Source organism: Medicago truncatula, chromosome 7 (assembly GCF_003473485.1).
Source record: "Medicago truncatula cultivar Jemalong A17 chromosome 7, MtrunA17r5.0-ANR, whole genome shotgun sequence".
In the NCBI taxonomy this organism is placed as follows: domain Eukaryota; kingdom Viridiplantae; phylum Streptophyta; class Magnoliopsida; order Fabales; family Fabaceae; genus Medicago; species Medicago truncatula.
This window is the reverse complement of record NC_053048.1, coordinates 32742567-32769665: the sequence shown is the minus strand read 5'-3', so window position 1 is coordinate 32769665 and position 27099 is coordinate 32742567. Positions and strand designations below refer to the sequence as shown.

At 32.2% G+C, this 27099-nt stretch overlaps 2 protein-coding genes across 2 annotated transcripts; one reads left to right on the top strand and one right to left on the bottom strand.

Moving 5' to 3' along the window:
• Positions 1 to 8375: 8375 nt before the first annotated feature.
• LOC11412160 (dirigent protein 19) lies at positions 8376 to 9174 on the bottom strand. The gene has a single exon (XM_003623354.4). It carries the CDS (start codon positions 9060 to 9062, stop codon positions 8484 to 8486), a length of 579 nt encoding a protein of 192 aa, XP_003623402.1. The 5' UTR covers positions 9063 to 9174; the 3' UTR covers positions 8376 to 8483.
• Positions 9175 to 17573: 8399 nt separating this feature from the next.
• LOC11406519 (uncharacterized) lies at positions 17574 to 20269 on the top strand. The gene is made up of 6 exons (XM_003623350.4): positions 17574 to 17871; positions 17956 to 18125; positions 18353 to 18534; positions 18622 to 19215; positions 19305 to 19373; positions 20009 to 20269. Exons 1-6 carry the CDS (start codon positions 17846 to 17848, stop codon positions 20108 to 20110), a joined length of 1143 nt encoding a protein of 380 aa, XP_003623398.4. The 5' UTR covers positions 17574 to 17845; the 3' UTR covers positions 20111 to 20269.
• Positions 20270 to 27099: the final 6830 nt, after the last annotated feature.

The window sequence follows — 27099 nt, the reverse complement described above, 5'->3', positions numbered from 1 at the left end:
TATCACTTATGTTTTGGTTGTATTATATGAAGCACGGATATAGAATAGACACGGGACACGATATCGATATTACACGCCGATATCATTTGATACAATCTTATGATTTAGTGTAATTATACAGTGGGCACGAACATGTGACACATCTAATTTAAGTGTTCGTGTTTCATAGATTGTCCCTTCATAACAGACACTTAGTTAAAATAGTATGACAATAGATAAATACTTATAAGGACTAATATAATAATAAGTAAGTATATTACGAAACTAATATGACAATGTTAACGAAACATTTTAGCATTAGAGATTATTTTGTCAAACGTAGTGCATAAGAAAGGAATATTTTGATATATTGAGAGACTATTGTGGTTATTCGTTACACACTCAAGACTAAAATGACTATTATCCCGTCATTGTTATTACTTAAGTGAAAGCGAACCAACTCATCTTGTAGATTTAAGGTTTCTAAAGTATTTTGGGGGGAATCGCAAGTATACTCTCTTACATAGATTTAAGGTTTTCTATTGTGGTCATTATACATAGATTGGTAGGGATGTATCAAACTTAAAGGTTAGTGTGCAAATATAAGATTTGTACGGTGGTGATTTGGTGATATAAAAGGTCGTTTTTTAATGAAAAATGTACTTATGAATAGAAGTCATATCAATAAAGAGTTGAGCCACCCAAGAGAAATTTGATGAGACGGTAATTGATATCTTCTAACGTAGTTAGATGTCTTGGTTTTGAATCGTGTTGGCATCTTAGAACATGCCACTCCTTTCATTCTTAGGAAATTCGACCTAAGGTCATAAATTTGTATATGAAAAATCACTAAATGACACTCAAACTCCCTTCTTCATTTAAAAAGGTTTTTCTCCCTCAACTTTGTGCCTTGAGGTTGGTTTTTGAGGAAGAAATGTTGTTATTAACTCCAAAACCATTGGGTCAGATCCTGCCCCCCTTGGTCCTCACATCAGGTCCCACATTTTTCTTCCTTTGTTTGATTTCCCTCAAATCTCTTGCCCTTCCAGGTTAGGTTCATATTCAAATCTTCTTTCAAAACAACCCTTGTTCATTTCATTCATACAGTTGCGAGTAGCAGATATCTAGTTCAAACAAAAAAAAAGATTCAATCATGATTGCATTGGTACATCTTCTACCCACACCCATTTTTTTCTCAATATCGGCCTGTTTAGCTAGAGTTTGAGTGTTCTGATTTTTATACTTGGTGTAACGGTAGAGGTGTAGAGCTCGACAAAGTAAAAATTTTATATAGAAATATATAGGATGTGGATTGGTTGAGTTATTGGACTTCTATTTTTTGTTTAAAGATCAAGTGAAGTATTAAGTGAAGACGATGTGACATTTGATTTGTATGTTTGATAGCATGGTTAGGATTTTTCTTTAAGGTGTTGTCTGCACATGAGAAAAATAGGTTGCAATACACATAAACACACAAATTTCAGTGTGGGAAATAATCACAAGTTATGTTTTAGGGGGATAACTAGAATTTGCTTGAGTAGCTATAGTTGATGTTAGCTCCCACAAGAAAGATCAATTGCATGATTATTATGAGTGAGCTGTGATTCAGGAATTGTTTTAGATCAATGTTTGAGTTGTATCACTCAAGGATGAGAAATGTTTAAGCTTGGGGGTGTGATAACCAACAAATTAGTTGGTTATCACATTGCACTTAACTCCTTGAATGAACGAGAAATTTAGTGATTGCATTGCCTAAGACATCTAATTGGTGACTATTTTAGGATGTTATAGTTTTAGTTGTTTTTAGTGTTATTTAATCATTTTGAATTAGTAATGCTTGTCATGGATGTTTGATGATGTAGGTTAAGGAATGACTTTGGAGATGTGGGAGGCTGTAGCGTGGAAGAAAGTTATTTCGAGGAAGATTTGGAAAGCTGCAACGTCCTGGATCGCTCGTCGGTTCGTACATAGTAGTAACACGTGAGACCAAGTCTGGCCATTGCTTAACGAGGAAGAATATGAGTTGTCCTTCATTATTGGAATCTTGAGAATAATAAAGGAATATGTCAGGGTGTAGGTAAGATATGATAAGGACAACCCATGTGTAAAATGGCCAAAGAGTACAACTTTTAGTGGTTGGTCTTGTACTATAAAAGGATAACCATGTGTTAGTGTCAATGATCCAAAAATTTATTATGAAATTGGAGATGCCATGTTACGACAAGAGAGTATGACATACCTGGAGTCTATGACTGATCATAGAAACAGGGGGTTGTAGAAGATATTTATGGTCAACTTTTACGAACGTTGCACTATAAAAAAAAATATTGTCCCCTTAATAAGATATGGTTAGGCATATCCATTTAATCTACTAAAGACCATTCAGGATATGTCGTGTACATCTAAGATTCATAGGCTTAGACAAATCCTCTTTATAAAAATTTATGAATACCAACTATCTTTATGTTTTAATTACCTCTGAGAGAGATTAAAGCCATAAATGATAATTGTTTGTCTCTAATCCAACAAAGTAACTCTTGAAATAGTTGTTATTCCTTGTGCTTACTTTCTAACTTCTGATACACACTTAAACATATTTCTTCCATCAATTCATTTTCATTATTTTCTTTAATTAAGTCAAAATATTGAGAACATGGTTCTCACTTTGTCGTCGTTCTTGATCATAATATGGGTGATCTCTATGCTTCCACCGTCCTCGTATACTGTGGTTGAAAATAATGAGATCAAAACTACAATTAACTTAAATATCAATTCAAATATATTAAAACATTGATGAAACATGAGGGATAAAAGATGATGTTTATAACAATGCCACATGGAATGAGATATTTTTATAAATCACTCTCAATTAATCAGATTATGAAATATATATTTGGATTGTAGTCATATCTAGGAAAATGTTATAAGAGCGAATGTTTTTACCATTTTTATTAATTTTTGCAATGATAAATGAAAAAATATTATAGTATTATTTTATTTTTAACTTTTCCCTTAATTGTTAAACTAAATAAAAAGAATATAAAATATTTCAAGAATATAGACAGGAATGTGAACTATATCCATCCCCTTACATTAGCATTCATGTACCGCAAAACTTCCCTCACTAAAGTCATTAATGTATTTTTTTTTATTTTTTATTTTTTTTGTGTTGACTGATATATCGTAATGTTTATGTACCATAAAAATTCTCTTGCTATAGTCATTAATTTTTTATTTGACCAATAATATGTATTGCTTTGACCAATATTTCTACATCTTTTACTTGCCCATTTTCACATTCTAATTTTTCTCTTGAAATCTATATAAACAGGTGCAATAACAAGTTAAATATATAGTCCTCAAGTCTAAAAATGCAATGAGGAGAAAATTTGCATCATTACAACAACAAGTTGTATCATGAATCACACTTGAGAAGAAGTAGCCCATGGCTTATAATTAGCTACCTTAAACGTCGTATCAATGTAAGTATTAAGCAAACCATTATCTTTCATTTTTTATTACCAGTTCTATTTGAAATGAGTTTCTTAACGTAATTTTATGCATCTTTCTTGTTCCTTGACACATGAAAAAGTTAAAAAAAAAAAAAAAAAAACTTTAGAGTGATATGCCAAGGAAAACAAACAAATGTAAGTATACATTTTACCCCCAAGATATGTACAAATTTTACCCTAACATGTGTATTTGAGAATATGCGCATGTGTTGGGGTAAAATTTGTATTTGCCTTCACCTTTTCTTCTATTTTTAATGTAAAAAATTTTAAACGCATGATAGAAAGGTCATCGATATGGTTCAATCGTCTTAAGGTTAAGGATTTTTTTTCAAAAACCCGTCAAACATTTTTTTTTCTCTTCGGAATACTAAGAATAAGTTAAAGTAACACTAATTGCCTTTTTGTGGCTCTTGAAACCTATTTAGAAAACTTATTTTGGATTTTCATAATCATTTCAGTAACAAAATAAAAAAAATTATCAAATTTTAGAAGTTTTACTTAATTTTAGGTATTTAGTTTACAATATTCAAAATTAATTAAAAGAAATAAAATTGTCAAAAGTATTTTTAATAAGGACTACAAAGTAGATAGTTAGTTTTATTTTAGTTTATCTTAAGATTTCCTTAAAAATCTAAATAAATAGTTATATTTCACTGTTTTATTGAAAGAAATAAAAAAAAAATGGATGGTTCAATGTTTTTCACAACCGAATAGAAATTCATTTCATTGTTTTCTCTTTAATACTTATTGTTATTTTCAACTTTTTGATATATCCAAAATGATTTATAAATACATAGTAACCGAGCAACACAATTTTCATTTCTATTGTTGCTGCATTGTTGCATATGATAGTCTAATTTTACAGGAACCACCAAGAAGAGGGAAGATTTTGACAGCCAAATTGCTCGAAAGGGAGATCAATTTTTTTGCATTTCCTACACATTTTTATACCAAATATTTTTCAAATTAAGACAATTGATTGTTTAATCTTGACGATTGGGATCTACAATCTAAAAAGCGAAATTTATGATTTTGGGGTCTACAATTGGGATGCACATGCTTCTCAATGATCGACCATCCCAAATTTCGTTTTTTGCATTCTAGATCCCAATCATCAAGATTAGACAATAAATTGTCTGAATCTAAGAAATGTGTTGTATCAAAATTTGTAGGAAATGAAAAATAAATTATCTCCTTTTTGATCAATATGGTTGTCAAAATCCTCCCTCGTCTTCGTGGTTCCGGTAAAACTAGACCATCATATTCAACAATATAATAACAATATCAAATGAAAAATATGTTGCTTGATTAATCTAATATATTCGTAATTCATTTTTGGATATATTAAAAAGTTGAACTAAACAATTGGTGTTAAAGACAAAACATTGAAATAATTTTCTGTTAGAGAATTTCTACATTTCATTTGAGAAAAAACACTAACCCACCATTTTTTTTAAAACAGACAAAAAAACTCCCTTTTTATTTATATATTTTTAAGGAAATCTAAGGATCAACTCAAATAACAATAACTATCTACTTTGTAGTTCTTAAAAACACTTTCTTTCTATTTTTTACTTAATTACGAATATTGTAATTAAATACCTAAAATTAGGTAAAAACTGTAAAATTGATTAAATTTTTTAACTAAACACTTTAAATAATTTATTTATCATATCAACAATGAAAAATGAAAAATAAAATCTAATATTTAATGAAAAAATTGATAATCGAATGATTGTGTCTTCTATTTTTATCACCATGAATGAAGGTATAACATTTAATATCTTTATTATGTGAGAGTCATGGACTCTAAGATTCTTTTTTTTTTTGCAGAAGTTAAAATGAAATATATTAATATTGCGGATGAAACACCCTGTACAAGATGTGCAAAAAGTGAGACACCGCAAAGTATTTACAGACAACCTGGTGCCAAAAAGACAGCACCCTCAAAAAATAAAGGCTAAAATATGGTTTTGGTCCCTGCAAATATGCCTCGTTTTGGTTTTAGTCCCTGCAACAAAAATTTGTTGTTTTTGGTCCCTGCAAATATGTCTCATTTTGGTTTTGGTCCCTGGCTCCACTTTTGTGATAATTTGCACACGTGTCACATGATGACTTAACCATTTATTAGAGAAATAGTCCCTGCAAAATCTTTTGATTTTGAAAAAGGTCCCTACAAAATATTTTGTTTTTGGAAATAGTCCCTGCAGGGACTATTTCCAAAAACAAAATATTTTGCAGGGACCAAAAACAACAAAAAAAATTTGCAGGGACTAAAACCAAAACGAGACATATTTGCAGGGACCAAAACCATATTTTAGCCTAAAATAAACAGTAAGAATTACTAGTGCACTCCCATACAAAGGGGCGGATGTGCCCACCAGTCATAATAATTGTAATTAAAAGAAATGGTATTTGCTCTCATCCACAGAAAATAATTGCGTTTGATTTTCTCCAAAAGATTGATAGAATGTGATGCCTCGTTTTGGAAGATACATTTGTTTCTGTCTTTCCATATTACCCAGACAAAAGCATACCAAATAGTTGTATAATAAGAGTGTGTACACCGAGGGAAACCTGCCATTGAAAAAACTGAATGTGGTGCTGTCGTAAATCATTAGAATAAACCAAAGACAAGCTTAACCAAGCTGCTACCAAGGACCATAAAGTAAAGGAATTCCCGCAGCATAAAAATAAGTGACTTGCTATTTCGGTAACATCACAACCCATCACGCACAAAGAATTATTTGCGTGGAGTATATTTCTTCTTAACAAGTTACCTTGAGTTGGAAGTCGGTTGTAGAGGAGGCGCCATACAAACAGAGACACCTTTGATGGTATGTGACACACCTTGTCAACGAGACTCCTGTCCAAATGATCCCCATGACTAGTAATGAAGCGATATGCCTCCCGCACCGAGTACCCATGTACAATGTCAAGAGTCCATCTCCATTTATCAGTAGTATTAACCTGTAAAACAAAGTTATGTAATAATAGTAAACACTCCCTCACACTCTCCTCCTCCCAAGCTAACAAACGCCTTCGCCACACCCATGCTCCTCCTCCGTCTTCCCAACCCTCTCTCTCTCCATATCGGCCACCGTACAATCCTTATTAACCGGCAAATCAAATAGTCGAGGATATTTGTATCGCAAAGGCGACTCCCGACCCAATGATCATGCCAAAATAAAGTGGCTATGCCGTTTCCCACTACTCTTCGAATGTTTCGTCAAACCAATTCCCTACTCACTCACCAACCCCCCCCCCCCCCCCCCACGAACATTACATAACATCCTCCACCACACCGAACTATGTCTACCCCCTTCCCTCAACCGGCCACCCTCATCTCCGTAATGTGCTTTTAAAACACGGTACCACAACCCTTCCGTAACTAAGATCCTTATAATTAATAGTTTTCCTGAATGTAAAATTGTAACTTACATTGCACACAACTACCCAGTTAAAAAAAAGGATTAATTGCACTTTTGGACCCCTATCTTTCCAAAAGTTGCGGTTATGGACCCCTAACTAATTTAAATACAAAACAGCCCCCTATGTTTTGATTCTTTGGCAGTTTTGGACCCCAAGTCCATTGTTGACTCGGTCAACGCTGACGTGGCACCCTAAGTGAGGTGCCACGTGTTTTTTTTTTTTTTTTTTTGCCTTGGGGGTCCAAAACAGCCAAAGAATCAAAACATAGGGGGCTGTTTTGTATTTAAATTAGTTAGGGGTCCATAACCGCAACTTTTGAAAAGATAGGGGTCCAAAAGTGCAATTAAGCCTAAAAAAAAAATTAATTATAGGATTTGGTTGTGATTACATTTGGTACTTCTTCTATCTGCACTTATGTTTTCTCAACAAGTGCCATTTTAGGTCGAATGTTAGCATCCTGATTTTTATACTTAGCTTGGTGTAATGGTAGAAGGGATATGTAACATATGCTTGGTGTAATGGTAGAAGGATATGTGACTTATACTTGGTGTAATGGTAGAAGGAGTAGGGCTCGACATATAAAAGGTATTTTGGTATAAGTGTCTATGATGTCGATTGATTGAGTTATTGGACTTCTATTATGTTTTAGTTTTGAATGATAAATATTAATAGATTAACTGTTGTGTTAGTATTTTTTATTTTTTTTTTTGCTTTTGTTAGGATTCAAACTTTAGATCTTAATCTATTTAACTCCTTCAATTCTTTAAAGGAATCTTAACTTCTTTAATCCTTTAAAGGAATCTAAATAATAAATGTTAATATGTTAATTGTTATATGTTAGTATTTTCTTTCTATTTATAGGATTCGAACCATGGATTTTTAACTCTTAAAACTGATTAAATCCTTTAGCTGAATCAAGTGAGCTATCCATATCCCCAATGTTGTAATGTAAATATGTGCATATTTGGATGATTGGTGAGAATGAAAAATCATGGTGAACCATGGCCATGCTATGACACTACAAAATGTAACTTTTGTCTAAATCACAATGGTTCAACATAATTTGCTTAACAAAAATATTATTTTGAGAACCTTAAGTTTTTGGGACAAAGTAAGTTTATATTCTCCCTCCACTCTTTTTTTTTTCATTTTTTTTTAATATTTCCATCTCAGTATGAGTATGGGTGCCAAACTTAAATTTGCATAGAACTCATGGTGTGCATAAGACAACCTTTTATAGTTGTTAAAATATCATCACTCTTTATTTAATTTCGTCAGTCGCCTCTCATCCAAACATGCATAATGAATGTCTCAATGAATTGATTTTTTTTACTTGTGAGAATATTTTCAATTAGGTAATGAGAAAAAAGCATAGTGTCAATTAATAATGAAACACATATTTGGTATATTATTCGTATTCTCACTCATGTCAACCAAAATACACCATACATATGAAAACATATATAGATAAATATTTATTAAAACCTCAAAAGAAGAAAAACCAATCAATAGACAACAAAGTAATTATCTCCTATGCATAGTACCATAGCATAATGTCAATTAATAATGTAACACATAAATATTATACTCAACTATAGCATCATTTGTCTTGGATGAAAACCAATGAGTTCTAAGTTGAGCATATCCTCTAGCAAATCGGAAAAGACCACTACCACCAATTATAGGCATTTCCCTAACCTTATCAGAAACAGGATTCCTCCCCAAAATAGTGATGGTGCTACCATTGTACTTCCCTTCAATTATAGCAAAATTCATAGCCATGATAAGGTCTACCTCACTTTGTGATGTTGAGGCATAGAATCCTTGTGCTTTTCCAACCAATTTGGAACTCAATTGAGGTCCTAAGGTTAAAGGGTTCTCAATCATGTTAACTAAACCAAAAGCAGTGGTTGAGTTTTTCAAAGGTGGTGGAACAATTGGTATTGAAGAAGGGTTGTTTCCACTAACTATGTCATGCCAATAGAATTTTAAATGGCTTAGCTTCTCTTGTTTATTCTCCAAATTTAATTCTTTGAGGTCTAATGAACGTACGAAATTGGTATTGTCTTGTTTTGCTTTGATTAAAGATGTAAAGGGAGTGGTGAAGAGGAGAAAGAGGATGGAGAATTGGATGAACATTTTGGTTGTGGAGGAATGAGATTTTTGTGTTGAAGCTTAATGTATTTTAACATTGAAATAAACATGCAATGATTTATGATGAATGGAAGGTAGGGAATCAAATGAAAATATCATAAGGAGTGGGTGCGGTGTAAGTGTAATCATTCATAGATTAGAAATAACTTTTATATGACATATATGTTTTTGCTATTACTTTTTAGGTAAGATGTTCATTTTTATCATATTGGACAATGAAATCCTCACCCCAAGTCTTACTTATGATGGTAAGTATATATTTTTTTATTAATTTTGAAAGGTTTTAATTAAGGTGTGTATATTTCAAGCTTCAACGTGCTTTTCTCGATTTTTCTTACAAAACTAGAGTGTGGCTCAAAAGCAAAATTTATTCGGACCGACTTTAGTGTGTCTTTATTCAGACTGACTTTGAGACATGAAAAAGAAAAAAAATTATCTAAATAAGTTAATCATAAACTTTTTTTAGAAGACTTGGCCTTCGCAAATTAGAGAACATCATTCACAAAGATAGGGAGACAAAGCACGTTTATGAGGGTTGGAAGTGTTCATTCCTACTCCCATTCCACAATAAAGAGATGGAGAGTATCAGGAAATTCCAAAATTGAAATAATAAACGAAAAATGTTTATTATATATAAATATCAAATAGAAATAATAAATAGAAAATATTGTACTTTTTCATAAATTAAAACGTTAAAATTTATTATTATACTTTCGGGGAAAGAATGAATTAGACACATCAACATATTGTTAAAAAAAAAAAAAAACATATTTGTTAAAATCGTACAAAAATTGGAAAATAGTTTTTTTTTTTTTTTTTAAGAACAAAATAGATTAATATTTTTTGAAAAGAAAAAGATTTATATCATTTCATTAAAAATAAGAGTATCAATATAAGAGGAGTTGGTGAAGAATTCGTAACACAAACGTGAATATCCCCAGCTGCTAATGTAGAGGGAAGTCCCACGGGAGATGTCGTGAGAGTTGCAATTCGAGGAATGGTTGAGCGGGATTGATTCTGATGAGCAACGTTGGTGGCTGCGTTTGCAAATGTCCACTCTTCCAACAAATGATGAGTTGTATCAACTACTTGAGCAGTTGTCTCTGTAACATCATCTCACACTTTGAGGTTGTGGTACTTCCATAAACTCCAAAACAAGCTAACCATGCGAGCAGCCAGCTCAGGCGTGAAACGTTGTAATAACAAAAAGATCGCTTCTACAGTCGTACTTGTGTCGGTGACAGCCTGCTGAATGTTGTTCCAAAGGCCAACCGTAGCCCAAACTTGCATCGCAAATGGGCAAGTACAAATCATATGAGTCAAATCCTCATAAGAAAAATCACATTTAACACTCTATAATGCATTGGACACCTTTATCTTTTAAACGAACCCACGTAGACAAACAATCCCGACACATTCGTCATACTAAGTTTTTGACTTTCGGGAGAACCATTCGCCTCCAAATACCAGACCAGAATCCTGGTCACAGAAGATGCAATGTATCCACCAAATGACCAAACCTTCCATACAAAGCTTGTACACACTTTTTACATAATACTCACCATCCTTTTCACATATTATTTCATGCCACCTAGATCATGATTTAATCAACGCAAGTACTTTATACAACAAGGACTGTTATATATTACGACTACCTACCTCAAGAATGACTCGCAGATTTTATGTAGCCAATTATTCCCTCCATCTAATATTTGGTGTTTATTTTGAATTTAACACGGTCATTAAAAAAAAATTAGTAATGTTAATTTTAATAGTAAAATAAATAGGTAATTGAAAAAAAATAGTAAAATAAAGGCTTAATTGCACTTTTGGGCCTCTATCTTTTTAAAAGTTGCGGTTATGGACCCCTAACTAATTTAAATACAAAACAGCCCCCTATGTTTTGATTCTTTGGCAGTTTTGTACCCCCAGTCCATTGTTGACTCGGTCAACGCTGACGTGGCACCCTAAGTGAGGTGTCACGTGTCAAATTTTTTATTTCTTTTTTTGCCTTGGGGGTCCAAAATTGCCAAAGAATCAAAACATAGGGGGCTGTTTTGTATTTAAATTAGTTAGGGGTCCATAACCGCAACTTTTGGAAAGATAGGGGTCCAAAAGTGCAATTAAGCCTAAAATAAATAGGTATCATCTAATATTCTTACTAGCCCTTCGTGATTCCGTCATGATCCCATTTCTCGGGACATACATCATTTTTGTTAATCAAAGGCTTAAATATATAAATGATACCTATAAATATCAAACATTTTGGTTTTAATCCTTGTAATATTTTTTTTATTTTTTTAGTCTTTGTAAATAAATAGTTTTTTGCTTTTGGTACTTTAAACCTATGATAAATTAAGTGTGCGTTTGATTTATAGTGACACAAATTGATTTTGAATGAATTAATGTTAGAGTGTAGTTTTTGCAAATTTAAGATGGCTCGCATGATTTCAACAAATTCATTATAATACCAAACATCTATCGGGATTACAATTTAGTTGAATGTAAAAGTGGGTTGAAAATAAATTCAAAGTTAAAAATAAATTGTAGAAGACAAAAAGCTTCAAGTTACAATTATTTTATTACTAAAAAAAGTTACAATTAATTTTAATCTAAAACGTTTATGCGCGTCAAAATCAATTATGCACGTATATGATCAATTTTAGTTTATCCAAAAATGAAACCAAACATACACGAAAGAAGAAATCTCTAGATTATCTATTGTACTTCAAATTCTCAAAGGACTAATCATAATATATGTGTTATTATTTCAGGGTTGAGCGAAAACAGTTGTAGGCATAGAGTGTTTTTGAATGTAACCAAAAAAAAAAATAGAGTGTTTTTGAAATGAGGCCTTTCAAGCGTGTGAGTGAACACTAGCACAAAATTTGTATGTACAAGTCTACCGTAGCGAAGGAATTTTCTTTTTTTTTTTTAAAGAAGACTTTTTAATTAGTTTGATGGAGAATTTAGAGGGGCGTAAGTGGGAAAATGAAGAGGATAGGTGGTTTTGGAAATCGAAGGAACGGGAAATTTTTATGGTTTAGTTATATTGTAAGAAGTTAGAGAGGTTGTTGGTATGGAAGGATCCTTCGAGTGGAGAGAAGAAGAGAGTTTTTTAATCTATTTGGAAAAGTTCAGCTTCATCGAAAGTGGTTACTTTTTCTTGAAAACTTCTTATTGATAGAATTCCTACAAGAATGTAACCAAAAAAAAAAAAGAATTCCTACAAGAAGAAATTTAGCTCGGCGGAACATCTAAATTACCATCGGAAGTCCCAATGTCATGTTTGTTGTGAGTGAGGGACGAAGAATCATCAAATCAATCATGTATTTATACATTGCAATGTTGCAAATATCATTTGGGCAAAGGGATTAGGTGGTTAGGATTCTCCTTTTATCACTCCACCAAATGTGTTTGTTCATTGAGAATGTTGTTGGGGATGTATATAGGTTGGGTCAATCCATAAAATTCAGTTAAATCCATCCAAAAAACCTACAAAAGTGGGTTGGGTTGGGTAATTGGATGAGTATGATTTTAAAAATAAAAAACCCATAAAAAATAACGGGTTTCGGATAAAACCAGACTCAAACCAAATAAACTCACTTATCCAATAATGTCAATATTTTTATTTTCATTGGGAAGAAGAATACAAAAGATTTTGGTCATAAATCAAGTCTAATTTTTAAAATTGACAAAAAGCATTCTCTATATTGAAAATCAAAACATGTTAGAATTACAAATTCGGATGTTGCACTTTTGATTGTTTTGATACCAATGCAATTTTATGTCAGACAACTTTAATTTGTTGCAAGTATTTTATGATGAAATTCATTATTTAATATTTATCATTTATTATTTTTTACGCTAAAATAGTGAAAATATGTTCTAGAAAATATTTAAGACTCATCATTTATTCATTAAATATTAAAAAAAACATAAAAATAATTTGGGTAACCCACCACCCAATCCAACTCAAACCAGAAATTAGTGGGTTTGCTCAAACCGACCCAATAATATAACAGGTGGTTATTTTACTTCACCCAAACCGGCCCACGTACACCCCTAAATGTTGGAGTAATTAAGGTAGGAATAAAAGGATTCAAAGAGGTCTTTGAATTATTTGGCACGCAACGGTTTGGGTTATTTAGCAAGTTAGGAATGATACTATCTTTCGAAGAGGAGTGTTATAAATGGACACTCTCTTTTTAACACTTTCTCTAGCACCCGTTCTTTTATTGGATGAAATCAATGTGGATACCACATTTTGGAAATTAACCCCACATAAAATGGTGAGACACACGCGAATTTCATCCAATAGAAGAGTGAGTTTTAGAGAGAGTGTTAGAAATAGAGTGTTCCTAGCATTTCTCATCTTTCGAAATGAGGTGAAAGAGGTTGATGTTTAAGTGGAGGATTTCAATGTGCTTTCATGGCGGTGGAGTGTAAGTAGGATAAAAATTCCAACTTGCTTGTACTAGGAATGGAACTAGTACCCGAGAGATTGTCTCTTGAGGTAGGGGGTATCTCGATCACAGGTTGTGTGCCGTGTAGGTTGGGGGCTGCTATTAGCCTCTGTTGTTTGGACCTGTAGGGTATGTTGTGGCCAGTCCGGGTTGGGGTTTGAGCAGCTTGCTGCTGTTGGGGGAGTTAGTGTTGTTTATGGTGGGGTGCCTTTAGTGGTTTGGTTCTTCTTTTCAATTGTTGTTAATTTTTCCGTGGTGATTAGGCATGGCAATGGGGTGGGGTGGGGATGGGTTTTACCTTCCCGTCCCCAAACCCGATTCTCATATACTTACCCGTTACCCTACCCATACCCAACGGGGATAAGAAATTGAATCTCATCTCCGTCCTCAACGGGTTCGGGTATCCCCGCCCCATCCCCATCCCCATCCCCACATTGAATAATTTTTTTTAAGAAAAAATAGAAGTTTTTTGGCATCCCCAAGAGCAACATTGTAATACATTATCCAACAATACGCACACTTTAACATTTGTTAGACGGAATGATTTATTTAATCCTTTAAATATCAATGTAAGTTTTTATTAACATGATAATTATCAAACAAAATAACATGACATTTCAACATAAAATAATTTTTTACATTTGGAAAGGATTTGGGTATGAGTTTGGGGTGGGTACATATATATCCGTTACCCGTCTCATACCTGTGTTTTGAAATCGGGGAAAACCCATATCTCTAAATATTTATGCACACCATATTTATTACTAAAAAAATGATTTCCATTCATGTTTAGGACTCTAGACGGTCGTCCATCCCATCTGACTAAGAGCCACCACTAGTTATGGCAGTCATAATATTTCATTCTTCATGAATTAATGGTATAAAATATTGATTTAATTTCATTTATATATAGCATAACACAATTTATCAAAAATATAATACATGCATGAAAATCATGTAAAATCAATTTTTTATGTATTTGGTGGTAAATATTGGTCATGTAATTTTCATATTAGAGTATGATAAAATAGGGTAAAAAATAGTGAAAATTAAATGAAGAAAACAGTAAAAATGAAGTTAGAGGAAAAAAAAAAGAGCATGATGTATAAAGAGAGAGAAGAAAAATATCTTTTTAAATAAAAAAATATATAAATAGACAAAATAGAAAATAAAATGTGAAACTGAGAAATAAAATAGGTTGTATGAGTATGATATTGGATTTTGAATTTAAAATTAACATTTTTGGAGATTATTTAAAAGGATAATTATCTTTAACAGCACTTGTTTTGTATTTTTCATTTCATACTTGATAACACCATTTCTGATATCACTACTGGCTTGTTTCTTTTCCGTTCAGATAGCGGCAGAATTAGAAATTCAGCTTCTAAAAGATCGTACAGCACAGCAAGAAGGCCATGAGGATAGCTGAGAAGGAGAGACCTGAAGGAAGGTGAAGCGGCTGATGAAGAGCTGGAAAAATTGAAGAAAGGAACTAAGGAAAGCACAGCAAAATCAAGCTCTTCAAGTAAAAAAAAAAAAAGGAAATGGTTGCGATGAAGATCATACATCTACTTGAAATCCAGTTGAATAGACGGATGAGGCTGAAGATGATGTACAATGGCAAACCAACACATAAAAATTCAAGAACGGTTAAGTGTTGTGACAGCTGATATGGTCATGCTTTCGACAAATGAACCTAAACAAGAAAAGGAGAGATCAATTAAGAAGAAAAGCAACCTTGCTGCTGCAGTTGCTGTGGAAGATGTTATACCTTTGCTGTTGTTGCGTGCAATTGAAGAATTTCCAATGCACTCAAAGAAGTTGCCTTGGTTCGGAAGGCACTCTATGATGCCGATGCGTTGGAGTAAGAGCATGTATATATTGCCGTGGTATTAAGAAGTGCTGAAAAAGGAGCCACCAAAAACTCTCGGATTTGGAAGAATGTTAAACCCTTCTTCGAGTGGCTTCAGAGTGCGATTCAGAGACGGAGGAAGAGTTGTGTGCTGGAATTCTTTACATCTGTTGCTAATTAGTTTGTGTCTTTTATATATATTGAGCTTTTTTTTAAACTTGGAGTTGTGATGTGTGTTTGTGTTTATTGATTGTTTGTTTAGGAATTTCTATGTTTCCAAAGTAACCGAAGGTACTATTGAATTAATCCAATGATTGACATTGGTTTAGGATTATTTGCTAGAGCTTATTTTCCAACAAGGAGTTTGAATTCTCTCTTCAACGGCTCTAGGGTGCTTAGAGCGTACATGAAGCCATTGAAGACTTGTACTTTTGCAGAATGAAGCGCTTTGAGCTTGAACCAATATTACGGAGAGACAACTTTAGATTTGGACAAATATTCTCTTACAATGTTGCTGAAATCTTATCTTCATTTTGCCCAACTCCAACGTCTCTTCTCTCAACAGAAACTTTCTTCACTGGTGTAAAAGCAAAGCTATTCAAACTGAAAAAGGTGGAGAGTCAATGGCTGAGAGTGTAATAATACTAATCCAAGAAAATTAACTTAGGCCAACATTCAAAATCATATGAAAAACTTATGAGATAAAAGAAAGAAAAGAATAGAAAAAGGCTCAAATTTTGTATCAATTTGGTAAAGTAAATAAAAAGAATATAAAATATTTATATAGTATTCATCCTCTTATATTGATACTCTTGTACCGTAAAAAAGTGTCAACTTACGCCTCACAATTCCAATCGCGTGTTACTTTAACCTATTTGACTGTATGTTATTTTAATCTGTTTAATGCCTATTCAGATCTCGATCAAAGACAGGTCTTCGCTATTAAAATTGACTATCACATAAAATATTTTTACAAGTGCTTTAATTTTGGTGAAATCGACTCTCTCTACCTCAAACATACGCCATCAGATCACAAAGTGTTTTGCCCTTCATAATTGATTTGCAAAGGTTATAGGTTGCTTCCCATATTTCTTCACTCATATTAGGTTCAATTTTACTCACTTCATTGCTTTCCCTTTGATTTGGTCTTCCTCGCTAACTCATTTTGACTATCTGCTGGAAGTGTTTAGATTGCAAAAGAGGTCAAATTTATATTCAATATGTGTTATTGTCAAGTATTTTCAAAGTAATATTTAAGTATATTATATAAAAATACTTTGAAATAAAAGCTAGTATCTCGATATATCTATGCATCAACAGAATTTTTCTTAGTAGTGCAAATAGCTACATATATTTACTATCTAGATCTAATGCTAAAGTAAGGTTGGATTTGATGCAGAGTAACAAAGTCACATGGTTACTACTCTCAATCGTTTGAATCGTCCGATCTCAAATCAAACGTCGTAATTAATTACAGCGGCAAACTACATGGATTTCTACAACAACAAATCCAAATCCTTAAAGTAAGTCATAGTTATTGTTTTATTTTCATTTTAATGAAATCAATATTAATCTTGTTATTGATCTAACTTTGTCACATCAATTTTATAGAGCATCATCATCATTGTCGTTATCGTAAATACACAATGTAGTACAACTGTAAAAAGTTGTAAGAAGTTCAACACGCAATCAACTTTAATGGTTCTCGCAAAAGCTCACGTTTTTTGTGAAACTTGGTTCCCTATAATCACCGAGATCACGCATCAGAAATATCAATGACCATCGATCGAAATTGAACGGTAAAAGAAACAAATTATCAAAATATCAAACTTGAATATGAACCATACGATCTCGATCGAACGATCAACGTTTATATATTAATATAAATAAAAGTAACTTCTCATTATGATGTAATATAAAACCCTTGTTATCAAAAACCAATTTATGCATAGTAGAGTGGGCAAATGAGCACTAGTTTTAACTGAACTTTCATTGACTTATGTTTCGCTAAAAGCAATGAAAGCCAAAGTAATTTTTGATTTCTTAGCTAACTATTTTGTTGATAGTGATGATGATTTCGAATGTTCTAATAACGAAGCATGTATATTTCAACCTAACAAATACTTTCGATAATAATAGTAAATTTTTTTTTTTTTTCTTCCTATTTCACACTTTTTTCCATTTGAGTTTGCCAAACCATTTATATTTATGGCTGTGACCATACAAGCATTACTCAACCGACCCACATATACATTTTTGGTTAAATGTTTGGTTTTCTCATTTACCACCTTTTTAATGTTATGTACTAAACCTGTTTTGAATAAATGCTTACTAGCTTAAGTAGAGTTTGTACTTTGTATTCAAATTTCACAAACACATTTGTGTGGAAAAAGAAAGAGAAATCATATACTGTTTTCCCAACCTAGATTTTCTTCTTGTTTCTGATTAAGATGAAGCATAATCGGAATCTTGATAAGTTAGGTTTGTTTGTTGTTGTTTCATTTTTTGCATAGATTGTCAATGAAGTAAGTACTAACCCTTTTTACTCTTGTTATGCTAGAATGGGGAATTGGAACAAAACACAAATGTCTTCTTCAAGTGGTAATCAACTTTATTCTCCGAGTCCTAATCAATCATATGGCAGAAATTTGTCTAAAGAACAACTTGGTGGTGTTATATTTGGAACCAAGAACTCTACCATTAATGAGTGTTTAACCAAACAACTCTTTGGTAAGTCATTTTCATGTGAACTGTGTTATTCACTCTAAATAACATGGAAACGCTTATAAAGTTAGATCTATACTTTTTTGAACATGATTACTTATGCTTGTTATGCTTGCATTTTGTTTTAGATGGCTCAGGATTTTCGGTATTAGTAATTAAGTTTTCGCTTTTTAGGCATTTTAACGAGTGTTGTGAAATCTAATTCATGGAACTTTTATTTGTTTCAACAATAGGCTTGCCTGCTCAACATTTTGCTTATGTGAAGAATATTTGCCCTGGTTTGCCTCTATTTTTGTTTAACTATACTGATAGAACACTTCAAGGAATTTTTGAGGCGGCTGGTCCCGGAAGAATGTTCATAGATCAGTATGGATGGAGTGCTGACAGTTCGGAAGTGACACGGTTTCCAGCCCAGGTAAAACCTTCTTTTTCTTGCTTAGTATAATTGATATAAGTTTTTCAAGACAACAATGTTTATATGTTTCTGTTTTTAATGGTGAAGGTGCAAATCCGAGTTCAATCACATTGCCGGCCAATGTCTGAAGATAAATTTAAACATATAATTGCTGATAACTACTACCATCTTAAACATTTCTGGTTTGAACTTGACCACGGACAAACAAACCAATTGATTGCTTTGCTAAAACACTTGGAAATTATCCCTGCTAATTCTGTCCCACAGAATACTAATCGGGTAACTGCTTCCCGACCTCTTCCACAGCATTGTCCTACTTCAAAAGTGAAAACATTTCAAATGCCTGAATCAGAGTTAGAGGAGTATCATTCTACCCGATCAAGTATGAAATCAGGTTCCAACAAGAGTGATTTGTTTGATGAGTGCTTTCAGCCATTGGATCCATCTTGGGAAAACAGTGTTTGCGGTACTTCTTATGCAAATGAGAATTGGTCTGAGGGAAAGCATTCAGAGAAAGAGGAGAGTCCGAGTTCTTCATTAGAGAAGTGGGAGAATCCTAGTTCTCCATTCGAGAAGTGGGAGAATCCCAGTTCTCCACTCGAGGAGGAGAATACCAATTCTTCATTTGAAAGAGACGAGAATACCAGTTCGCCATTAGAACATCAATACAACATAGCTCAGGTGATTGAGAATGTTAGATAACTGTCTTATAGGTTAATATTTTTTTTCCTTTTCAAATAACTAACTTGTAATGTATACACATTCTATAGTTCGTGCAAGAGCTGACAGATTTCAAAAAAACTCAAGCTGAAAGGAATAACTACTTGGAGCAGAAGCTGGTAATATCTAGAATTTATCATATTTGTCAATCATTTTTTGTATTTTAATTGCATGCATGCATTAAATTGGATAAGTTCATCCCAGAAATTATCAAAGGATATGAAACTTCTCTATCTGACCATATTTTTAGAATCTTCTCGAGTATTTTATTCCTTTACTAGTTTCGAACTGATGATTATATGTTAGAAGTTTGTAAAGTTGTCACTTGCATGTATGCTTGTTACTCATTTCACTCTATTTTTCCTGATTCACAAGGTTTTGGTTCCTTGAGTTCTTTGCTCTTGATTTTGATGATGCATAATTCAAAGTAACGTTTTACTATACGAAAGGTCTTTAGGAAGTACACTAAAGGAAACATTAGTTAAAACATGGCTTCTTAAGTTATAAGTTAATAAAAACTAAGAATTGAAGTACATTGAATAATGGATAAGAAGTTTGTGTTGGTTATTTGATGATTTCAATTAGTAGGCCTAAAAAGTGTAAATGACTTTGATCAATTACAGGATGGAGATTATTTAAAATGATAATTATATTAGTGAAAGTGAAGTTAGAATCATCTTTTTTGTTTTTTTGCGTATCATACGTGATAACACCATTTCCGATATCATTAATGGCTTGTTTCTTTTCCGTTCAGATAACGGCAGAATTGAAAATTCAACTTCTAAAAGATCGTTGTACCCTGTTGGAATCTACAAGAAAGGCCATGAGGATAGCTGTTAAAGGACAAATAGATTGAGATGTATCTGTTACTTGTATAGCAAGTAACTATGTGTAATTGATCTAGCTTAACAATTATAGTTGAGTTAGAGTTGTGATTCTACACTCTATATATAGCTATAGTAATCCATTGTATCAGTTACACTTTCCAATAATAAATTTTCCTTTTCTCATTTTCTTTTCTTCTTCATAGCTTTGCACATTGCAAGCTTATTTTCTTGCTTTCATGGGGATTGAGATTGCCTCTTAACAATAGCTGAGAAGGAGAGACTGAAGGAAGGTGAAGCAGCTGACGAAGAGCTGAAAAAATTGAAGGAACTAAGGAAAGCACCACAAAATCAAGCTCTTCAAGGAAAAATGGAAATGATTCTGATAAAGATCATACATCTACTTGAAGTCCAGTTGATGAGACGGATGAGGCTGAAGATGATGTACAATGGCAAACAGACACATCACTCAAGGCTGCTCGACAAAGAATATGGTCATGGTCTCGACAAATGAACCTAAACAAGAGAAGGATAAATCAATTAAGAGGAAGAGCAACCTTGCTGCTGCATTTGCTGTGGAAGAGGTTGCGCCTTTGTTGTTGCTATGTGCAATTGAGGAATTACCAATGTGCTTGAGGTCTCAAGGAAGTTGCCTTGTTTCTGAAGGCACTCTACAATGCTGATGTGTTGGAGGAAGAGCGTGTATTAGTGGTGTCATGAAGTGCTGAAAGGAGTCATGAAGAACTCTCAGATTTGGAAGAATGTTAAACCCTTCTTCGAGTGGCTTCAGAGTGCGAATCAGAGACGGAGGAAGAGTCGTGTGCTGGAATTGTTTAAATTTGTTGCTTTATTTGTGTCTTTACTTATATCTTATCTGCATGTCTGGTATGGTTGTAAAATAGACTGAGAGTCAGACTAATCCAAGAAAAGTAACTTTAGGCCAATCATTCAAATTCATATGAAAAGTTTATGAGATAAAAGAAAGAAAAGAATAGAGAAAGGCAAAGTTCAAGTTCAAATATATATTTCGAAAGCTTTATTTCATACCCTCTTAGTTGAGACTTGAGAGTGTCATTAGTTACATCCTAAGCTCAAATTTTGTATCAACTTGAATACAAACTCAAGTTACTAAGAGGGTATGAAAAAAGTGTCCGTTTTTGTGATTTTCGTTTTCAGTTTTTAGGCATTTATTTTCTACTTTAAACTTCATTTCATGCTTTGTTTTTGCTTAATTTGATTGTGTTTTTTAGATATTAGGTTTTTGTGTTAAAGTCTTAAAATGCAGAAAATGTTGGAGGTGTTGCAGAAAATGTTGGAAATGTATCAGGAAATGCAAAAAATCTTGTTGCTGAAAATGATGTACAAGTTGCACAAAATGCTGAAAATGTCAATGTTGGAAATGTTGTTGCTCGAAACGTTGCAATTCAGGGACAAAATGTTGCCAATGGTGTTGCAAATGAAGTAGTGCTTGGACAGTATGACTGTTACATTTTAATGATCAATTTGCTAGTAAGTGTAATAATTTAGGGACTGATTTGATTGAATGTTTTATGAATTAGGGACTGATATATATGATTGAAAATGTTGTTGCAGGGTGTTCCTGCAAGGAGGTATGGCATTAGATGGCCAATTTTTTTAAATGAGAGGCCTAAACAAACACCAATGAGGGGTCCCACACCAGGACATCCAACTGCTCCTGGCGTTATTAGAGTACCATATCCAAATTATGGTTCATCTGGTTCAACTCAACCTAAGTTCATGGAGTTTATCCCAACCCCCGACTTTCCAAAGAAGTGATACTTGATGCATGTTTAAATTATGCTTTTGGAACTGTAATATCTCGACTTGTTTAAATTATGCCCCCTAGTTGGGTTTCTTTTTGGCTATGTAATATAACATCCTCCTATGACTTATGACTTGTTAATGCCCCGTAGTTTGGTTGCTTTTCCCTATGTAATATTTCAAACTTAAGACTTAAGACTTATGACTTATTTAATGGTATTTTCAAGGATGAAGTTGTGTGTTCTGTCTTTTTCACTCTGTTCTGCAAATATATGTTTCAAAGATCAAATTGGATATATGTTTATAAAATTCAAAGACTTATTTAACGGGTTTTTAATGTAATTTAAGGATCGATGTTATAGTAAGTAAAAAATAACATGGACAAAATTGCACAACATTTTTTGCAATCAATCAATTTCATCCTTGAATTTTTTTTGTCACTATCAACCAATTTAGTCTCTGCTTATGTGGTATCTGACATGGCAACTCATGTGAGAGGTTAACGGCCACGTCATCACCGTTAACGCCCCAAATAGACGTAGGGACTAATTTGATTGAGATATGACAAATTCAAGGACAAAGTGTGCATTTTGATAAATTATGGGACGTTTTTGTCCGATTCGTGGAAATTCAGGGACGAATTTGGATATTCACTCCATATCAAAAAGTTAAAATTATTTTTTAGTTATTATATGCTCAAGTCCCACATGAGATGTAATTTTGTTTTTTTATTTTATTTTTAGGGTAGTGTTAACTTGTGTCCTTAGCATGTTAAGAAATCAAAAAAAGAAATATTCACTAAAATTTTGTGCATTCAATTCATTAAAAAATTAAATATTAAATGTAATGCATGCATTCCAATAAACAATTTTTATATTTGATGTATTAATTTGTACCTTAAAGACACAAGTTAACATTTTCCTTATTAACTTAAACAGGAGGCATGCATTTTTTTTTATTTTTTTTCGTTTTAAATATTTTAATAAAATTAGTTAAAATATTATATTTTCATACATTGTTAATATATACCCTCATTTCTTAGTCTCTCACACCATTTCATCTTTCCTTCTTACGTTTTCTCTTCTCTCAACTTATTCCTTTCTCATTTTCAGCATATTGGAATATGTTGCATCGTTAAATTTCAGCATGTTAATGAACCGTTCAAGTCGTGGTAGATGACGCTTTCAGATTAATAGGGATTTACAGCTATTTTTCTAGTAACAATATGTGCCCAAATATTTTTCTAGTAACAATACGAGTCTATAATTTAATGATGAAATCAAATTTATGTAATTTGGAGAAGTCAAAACAATATTTTGGACATAACCTCTAAACATAGTATGTGTCAGGCCTCTCAGGAAAAAACAGAGACGGAGGACATCAATCATATCATCTTTTTAAGTATGAAATGAAATAGCATGTTAGCCTGGTACAGTGCATACTGCATGAAGCAAAAAATATAAATAAAGATGGAGAGTTGGTCTATTATGTTGTAGAGAGATGCGTGTATTTGGTTCGGCTTTAGATAGAATTGATTCTGATAAAATTGATTATGACAAAATTGAGAATTGATTTATGTTTGGATACAGTAAAAGAAAAAATACAGTTGAATGGGGACACTGTAAAGGAAAATCCAAAATTTGGTAATTCATGACCATAAATATTTTTTGATGGCTAATTTGATCTATTAAGTTTTCTCATTAAATTTGGTTCATCAAATTAATAACAAAGCAAAAAGAAGGAGAATTGATAAAGAGCAATAAAGGAAAATAATAGGTTGTAATAATCAAAATATAAAATTTAATGTAGAATTGATTCTAAGAAAGCCAAAAGCTAGGAATTGTAGCTTTAAAGAGAATTACTTTTGGAGGATAGAAGCAATTCTTAAAAGCCAAACCAAACACCATTGAATATTCAATTTTTCACTTTTGATGTTTGTAGAAGTGATTCATGATGCTGAAAAGCCAAAACAAACATGCCCTAATGGCTCTAGATGTAAATTTTTGTGGAAAGAAATGGAAAAGATAGCATATAGCTAGCCATAGCCATATACAAATGGAAAGAGAGTTTGGCATGATATTCGAACTATTCACATCTTTGTCTGTTGCTGCCTGTGAAGCCCGGATACGAGATACGATACGGATACGATACCGCACCGATACGTCGATACGGAAAAATTTCAAAAATCAAGATACGATACGGCTGAGATACGTTAATAAAAAAAATTATATAATTAAATGTACAATATAATTATAACCATTTTTTTTGAAGAAGTTAAAATGAAATTTATTAAAATCACAATTAATCCTAACCAGCACAAGGAATGCTAGACTAGGTGTCGTATTATAACAATTGTTTTAATATGCAAATATATTAACAAACAAAAGAAATCAGTCATAGGCTCGTAACACATCAACATAAATATAAATAATATTGACGATTAAGAGAGTGGTGATTAGTCAATTACATACACAATATATACCAAAAAGAGCATCATCAGTGATATACTATATTCAAAAAGAACATTGTTAGTGTTATACTATATCGATCTAAAAAATAAGCACTATATCAAAAAAAGAACACATAATTACTCAAGAGTTAAATTATTTTAGTTAACATTAATCGTCTCAATCTCCTCTCCTCCATTTCCATCAACAAGATACAAACCAGCTTCCAAATCTGGTTCATCCAAAGACAACTCTACTAACTATAAAAAAAAAAAAAAAAAAAAAAACACACTTATCCGTGTGTATCGGAACAAATAGAAGTATCCTTCGCGTATCCGGGACGTATCGGAAAGTATCGGATAATTATTTTATAAAAAAAATAAAATTTAATATTTGGATACTCTCCGGATACGTATCGGGAAGTATCGGGCAGGTATCGGTGCAGGATACGCAGGGGATACGATACGTCATCCATTTTGAAGTATCGGGGCTTCACAGGTTGCTGCTCTTGTGTTTTAAGTGAAAATGAGAAATGGATTTAAAAATAAATAAAATATTGTACCAAGGAAAAAAAGGGCACAGATTAATATTTATTTTTAATTGTTTTGAATTTTGTCAAAAATTTAAGAGCACCCAAATTGGTGTCATCACCTGCCAGTTCTCATTGATTTTTTTTTTTGGCAAGATTCTCACTGATTAATATTTGTTTTAAGGGACTTTATCACTGATAAATATATTGTAGAAAAATAATTGTGTATACTTTTGTTTTTTTACCGGTTATAAGTGTTTTACTTGGCTTTGGTGTTTTCCCTGTACTCGTGGTAGAACTCATCACACATTATGAACGTCTAAAATAAATTTTATGTGGTAGTGTAATTTTATTTTGATTATAAGATGGGGAGGTGGTAATGTAATTTTCTTAATTTTCCCCCTCAAACAATGTATTATTGAATTCATATGATGAAAACAAATACTTGCACATGTACACGTGATAAATAAAATGATTATTCAATTGTGAATGTTGACCCAGTTGATAAGAAATTGAATTATATATAATATTGTGAGTTTAACTCTCAATGTCAATATGAAAACATCTTTAATGAGTGATTTGTATCTTAAAAACGTTCGTTGATCTTGAGACATGTCCTGACTCTGAACTCTGGTGAGTCCGGAGCCTAACTCACCACCAAACAAATAAAATCATTTTTATTTATTTATTTATTTTGTATTTTATAAGCTAGAATGAATTTGGGTTTTACCCGTGACAAATTATTTTGCCCATACGCTCCACAAAATGATTTTATTATGTAAGAATAAGTCTTTTTCTTTTAAGGGTTAAATATGTTTTTTGTCTCTATAAATATGTCAACTTTTTGTTTTAGTCCCTCTAAAATTTTCCTTCAACTTTTAGTCCTTAAAAAGTTTTCAATCTTCACTTTTGGTCCCTCTTTTAAAGTAAACTCATATGTAGAATTCATATTATTTAATAAAAATTTTCAGAAAAATTCAAAGACTCCAAAAAAAATTAAGAATTTTTTAACAAAACATGAATTTAATATGAATTTTTATATTGTTTATGGTTAAAAATTCATATTTAATTTCTGTTTTGTTAAAAAAATCTAATTTTTTTTAGGAATTGTTTTTAGAATATTTGACACATTTCTGCACAATTTCATTAAAAAATACAAAAAATAAATTAAAAATAGGGACCAAAAGTAGTGATTGAAAATTTTATAGGGACTAAAAGTTGAAGGAAAATTTTAGAGGGACTAAAACGAAAAGTTGACATATTTATAAGGACCAAAAACATATTTAACCCTTCTTTTAACTACACTAGCCCCTCAACTAGCATGGGTGAGATATGTAACATGGAGTATATGTATATTCCAAAACGTGTAAATATTGATTGAGTTTATAATCGAGTAAGTATTTTAAATGTATCAGTAATCACGTCTGTTTTTTAGGAAGTGCAAACAGCTCAATTGAGTTGGACTTTCCAAAGTGATAGGCCTCAAGAAAGAAAAAAAAAAGAGTATTCCCCAATATCCGCCCCTATTTAAGAAAGAAAAAAAAAAAATGCTCCATGTTTCTAATTCTAAGTAAAAAAAATGTTCCATGTTTCTATTTCAAAGTAAAAAGAACATATTCCTTAATAAAAATAATTGTTAATTTTGATCTCGGAGACTAATCTGAAATATGCCTTTATATATAAACAACAATCAGAACATCCTTCCATTTCAACAGTTACAGATTTTGCTTTTAAAAATAAAAAAAAAATAAGTAAAAAATAATAAAACTTATCAAATAAAATAAAAATTATATAAAAATACCACGGAAAATTCAAACATGTTTTCCCATGATTTTTTAGCACAAGTAGGATGTATAGGCGGTGTTTGGGTTATAAAATTTGAAGTACTTTTTTTTTCTTCAGATTTTAGAATCTAAAATGGTGGAAAAAATATTTTTCCGCAATAAAATATGAGGATATTTTCTGAAAAGAAAATCTATTTACCTTTGTATATATTGTTGGATCAGAAATCTCGCAAAGTTGAATCATAAGATTGGACTAACAACAACCACTCAAGTAAGATTGAATTTGATATTTAGCTTGGATTTTAAAAGTATTAATTTTTGTAGTGGAAGGGAAAAAATATAAATGGAGACCCTAGAAGGAAGAAGAAGAAGCTCAGATGTATTTTGGTGTGCTACTGCATAATCATTTGTGGAAGATGTAATTTTGAAATTGTAATTACTCCATCACAATTATGTAACTTTTTTTTGCACATAATAAA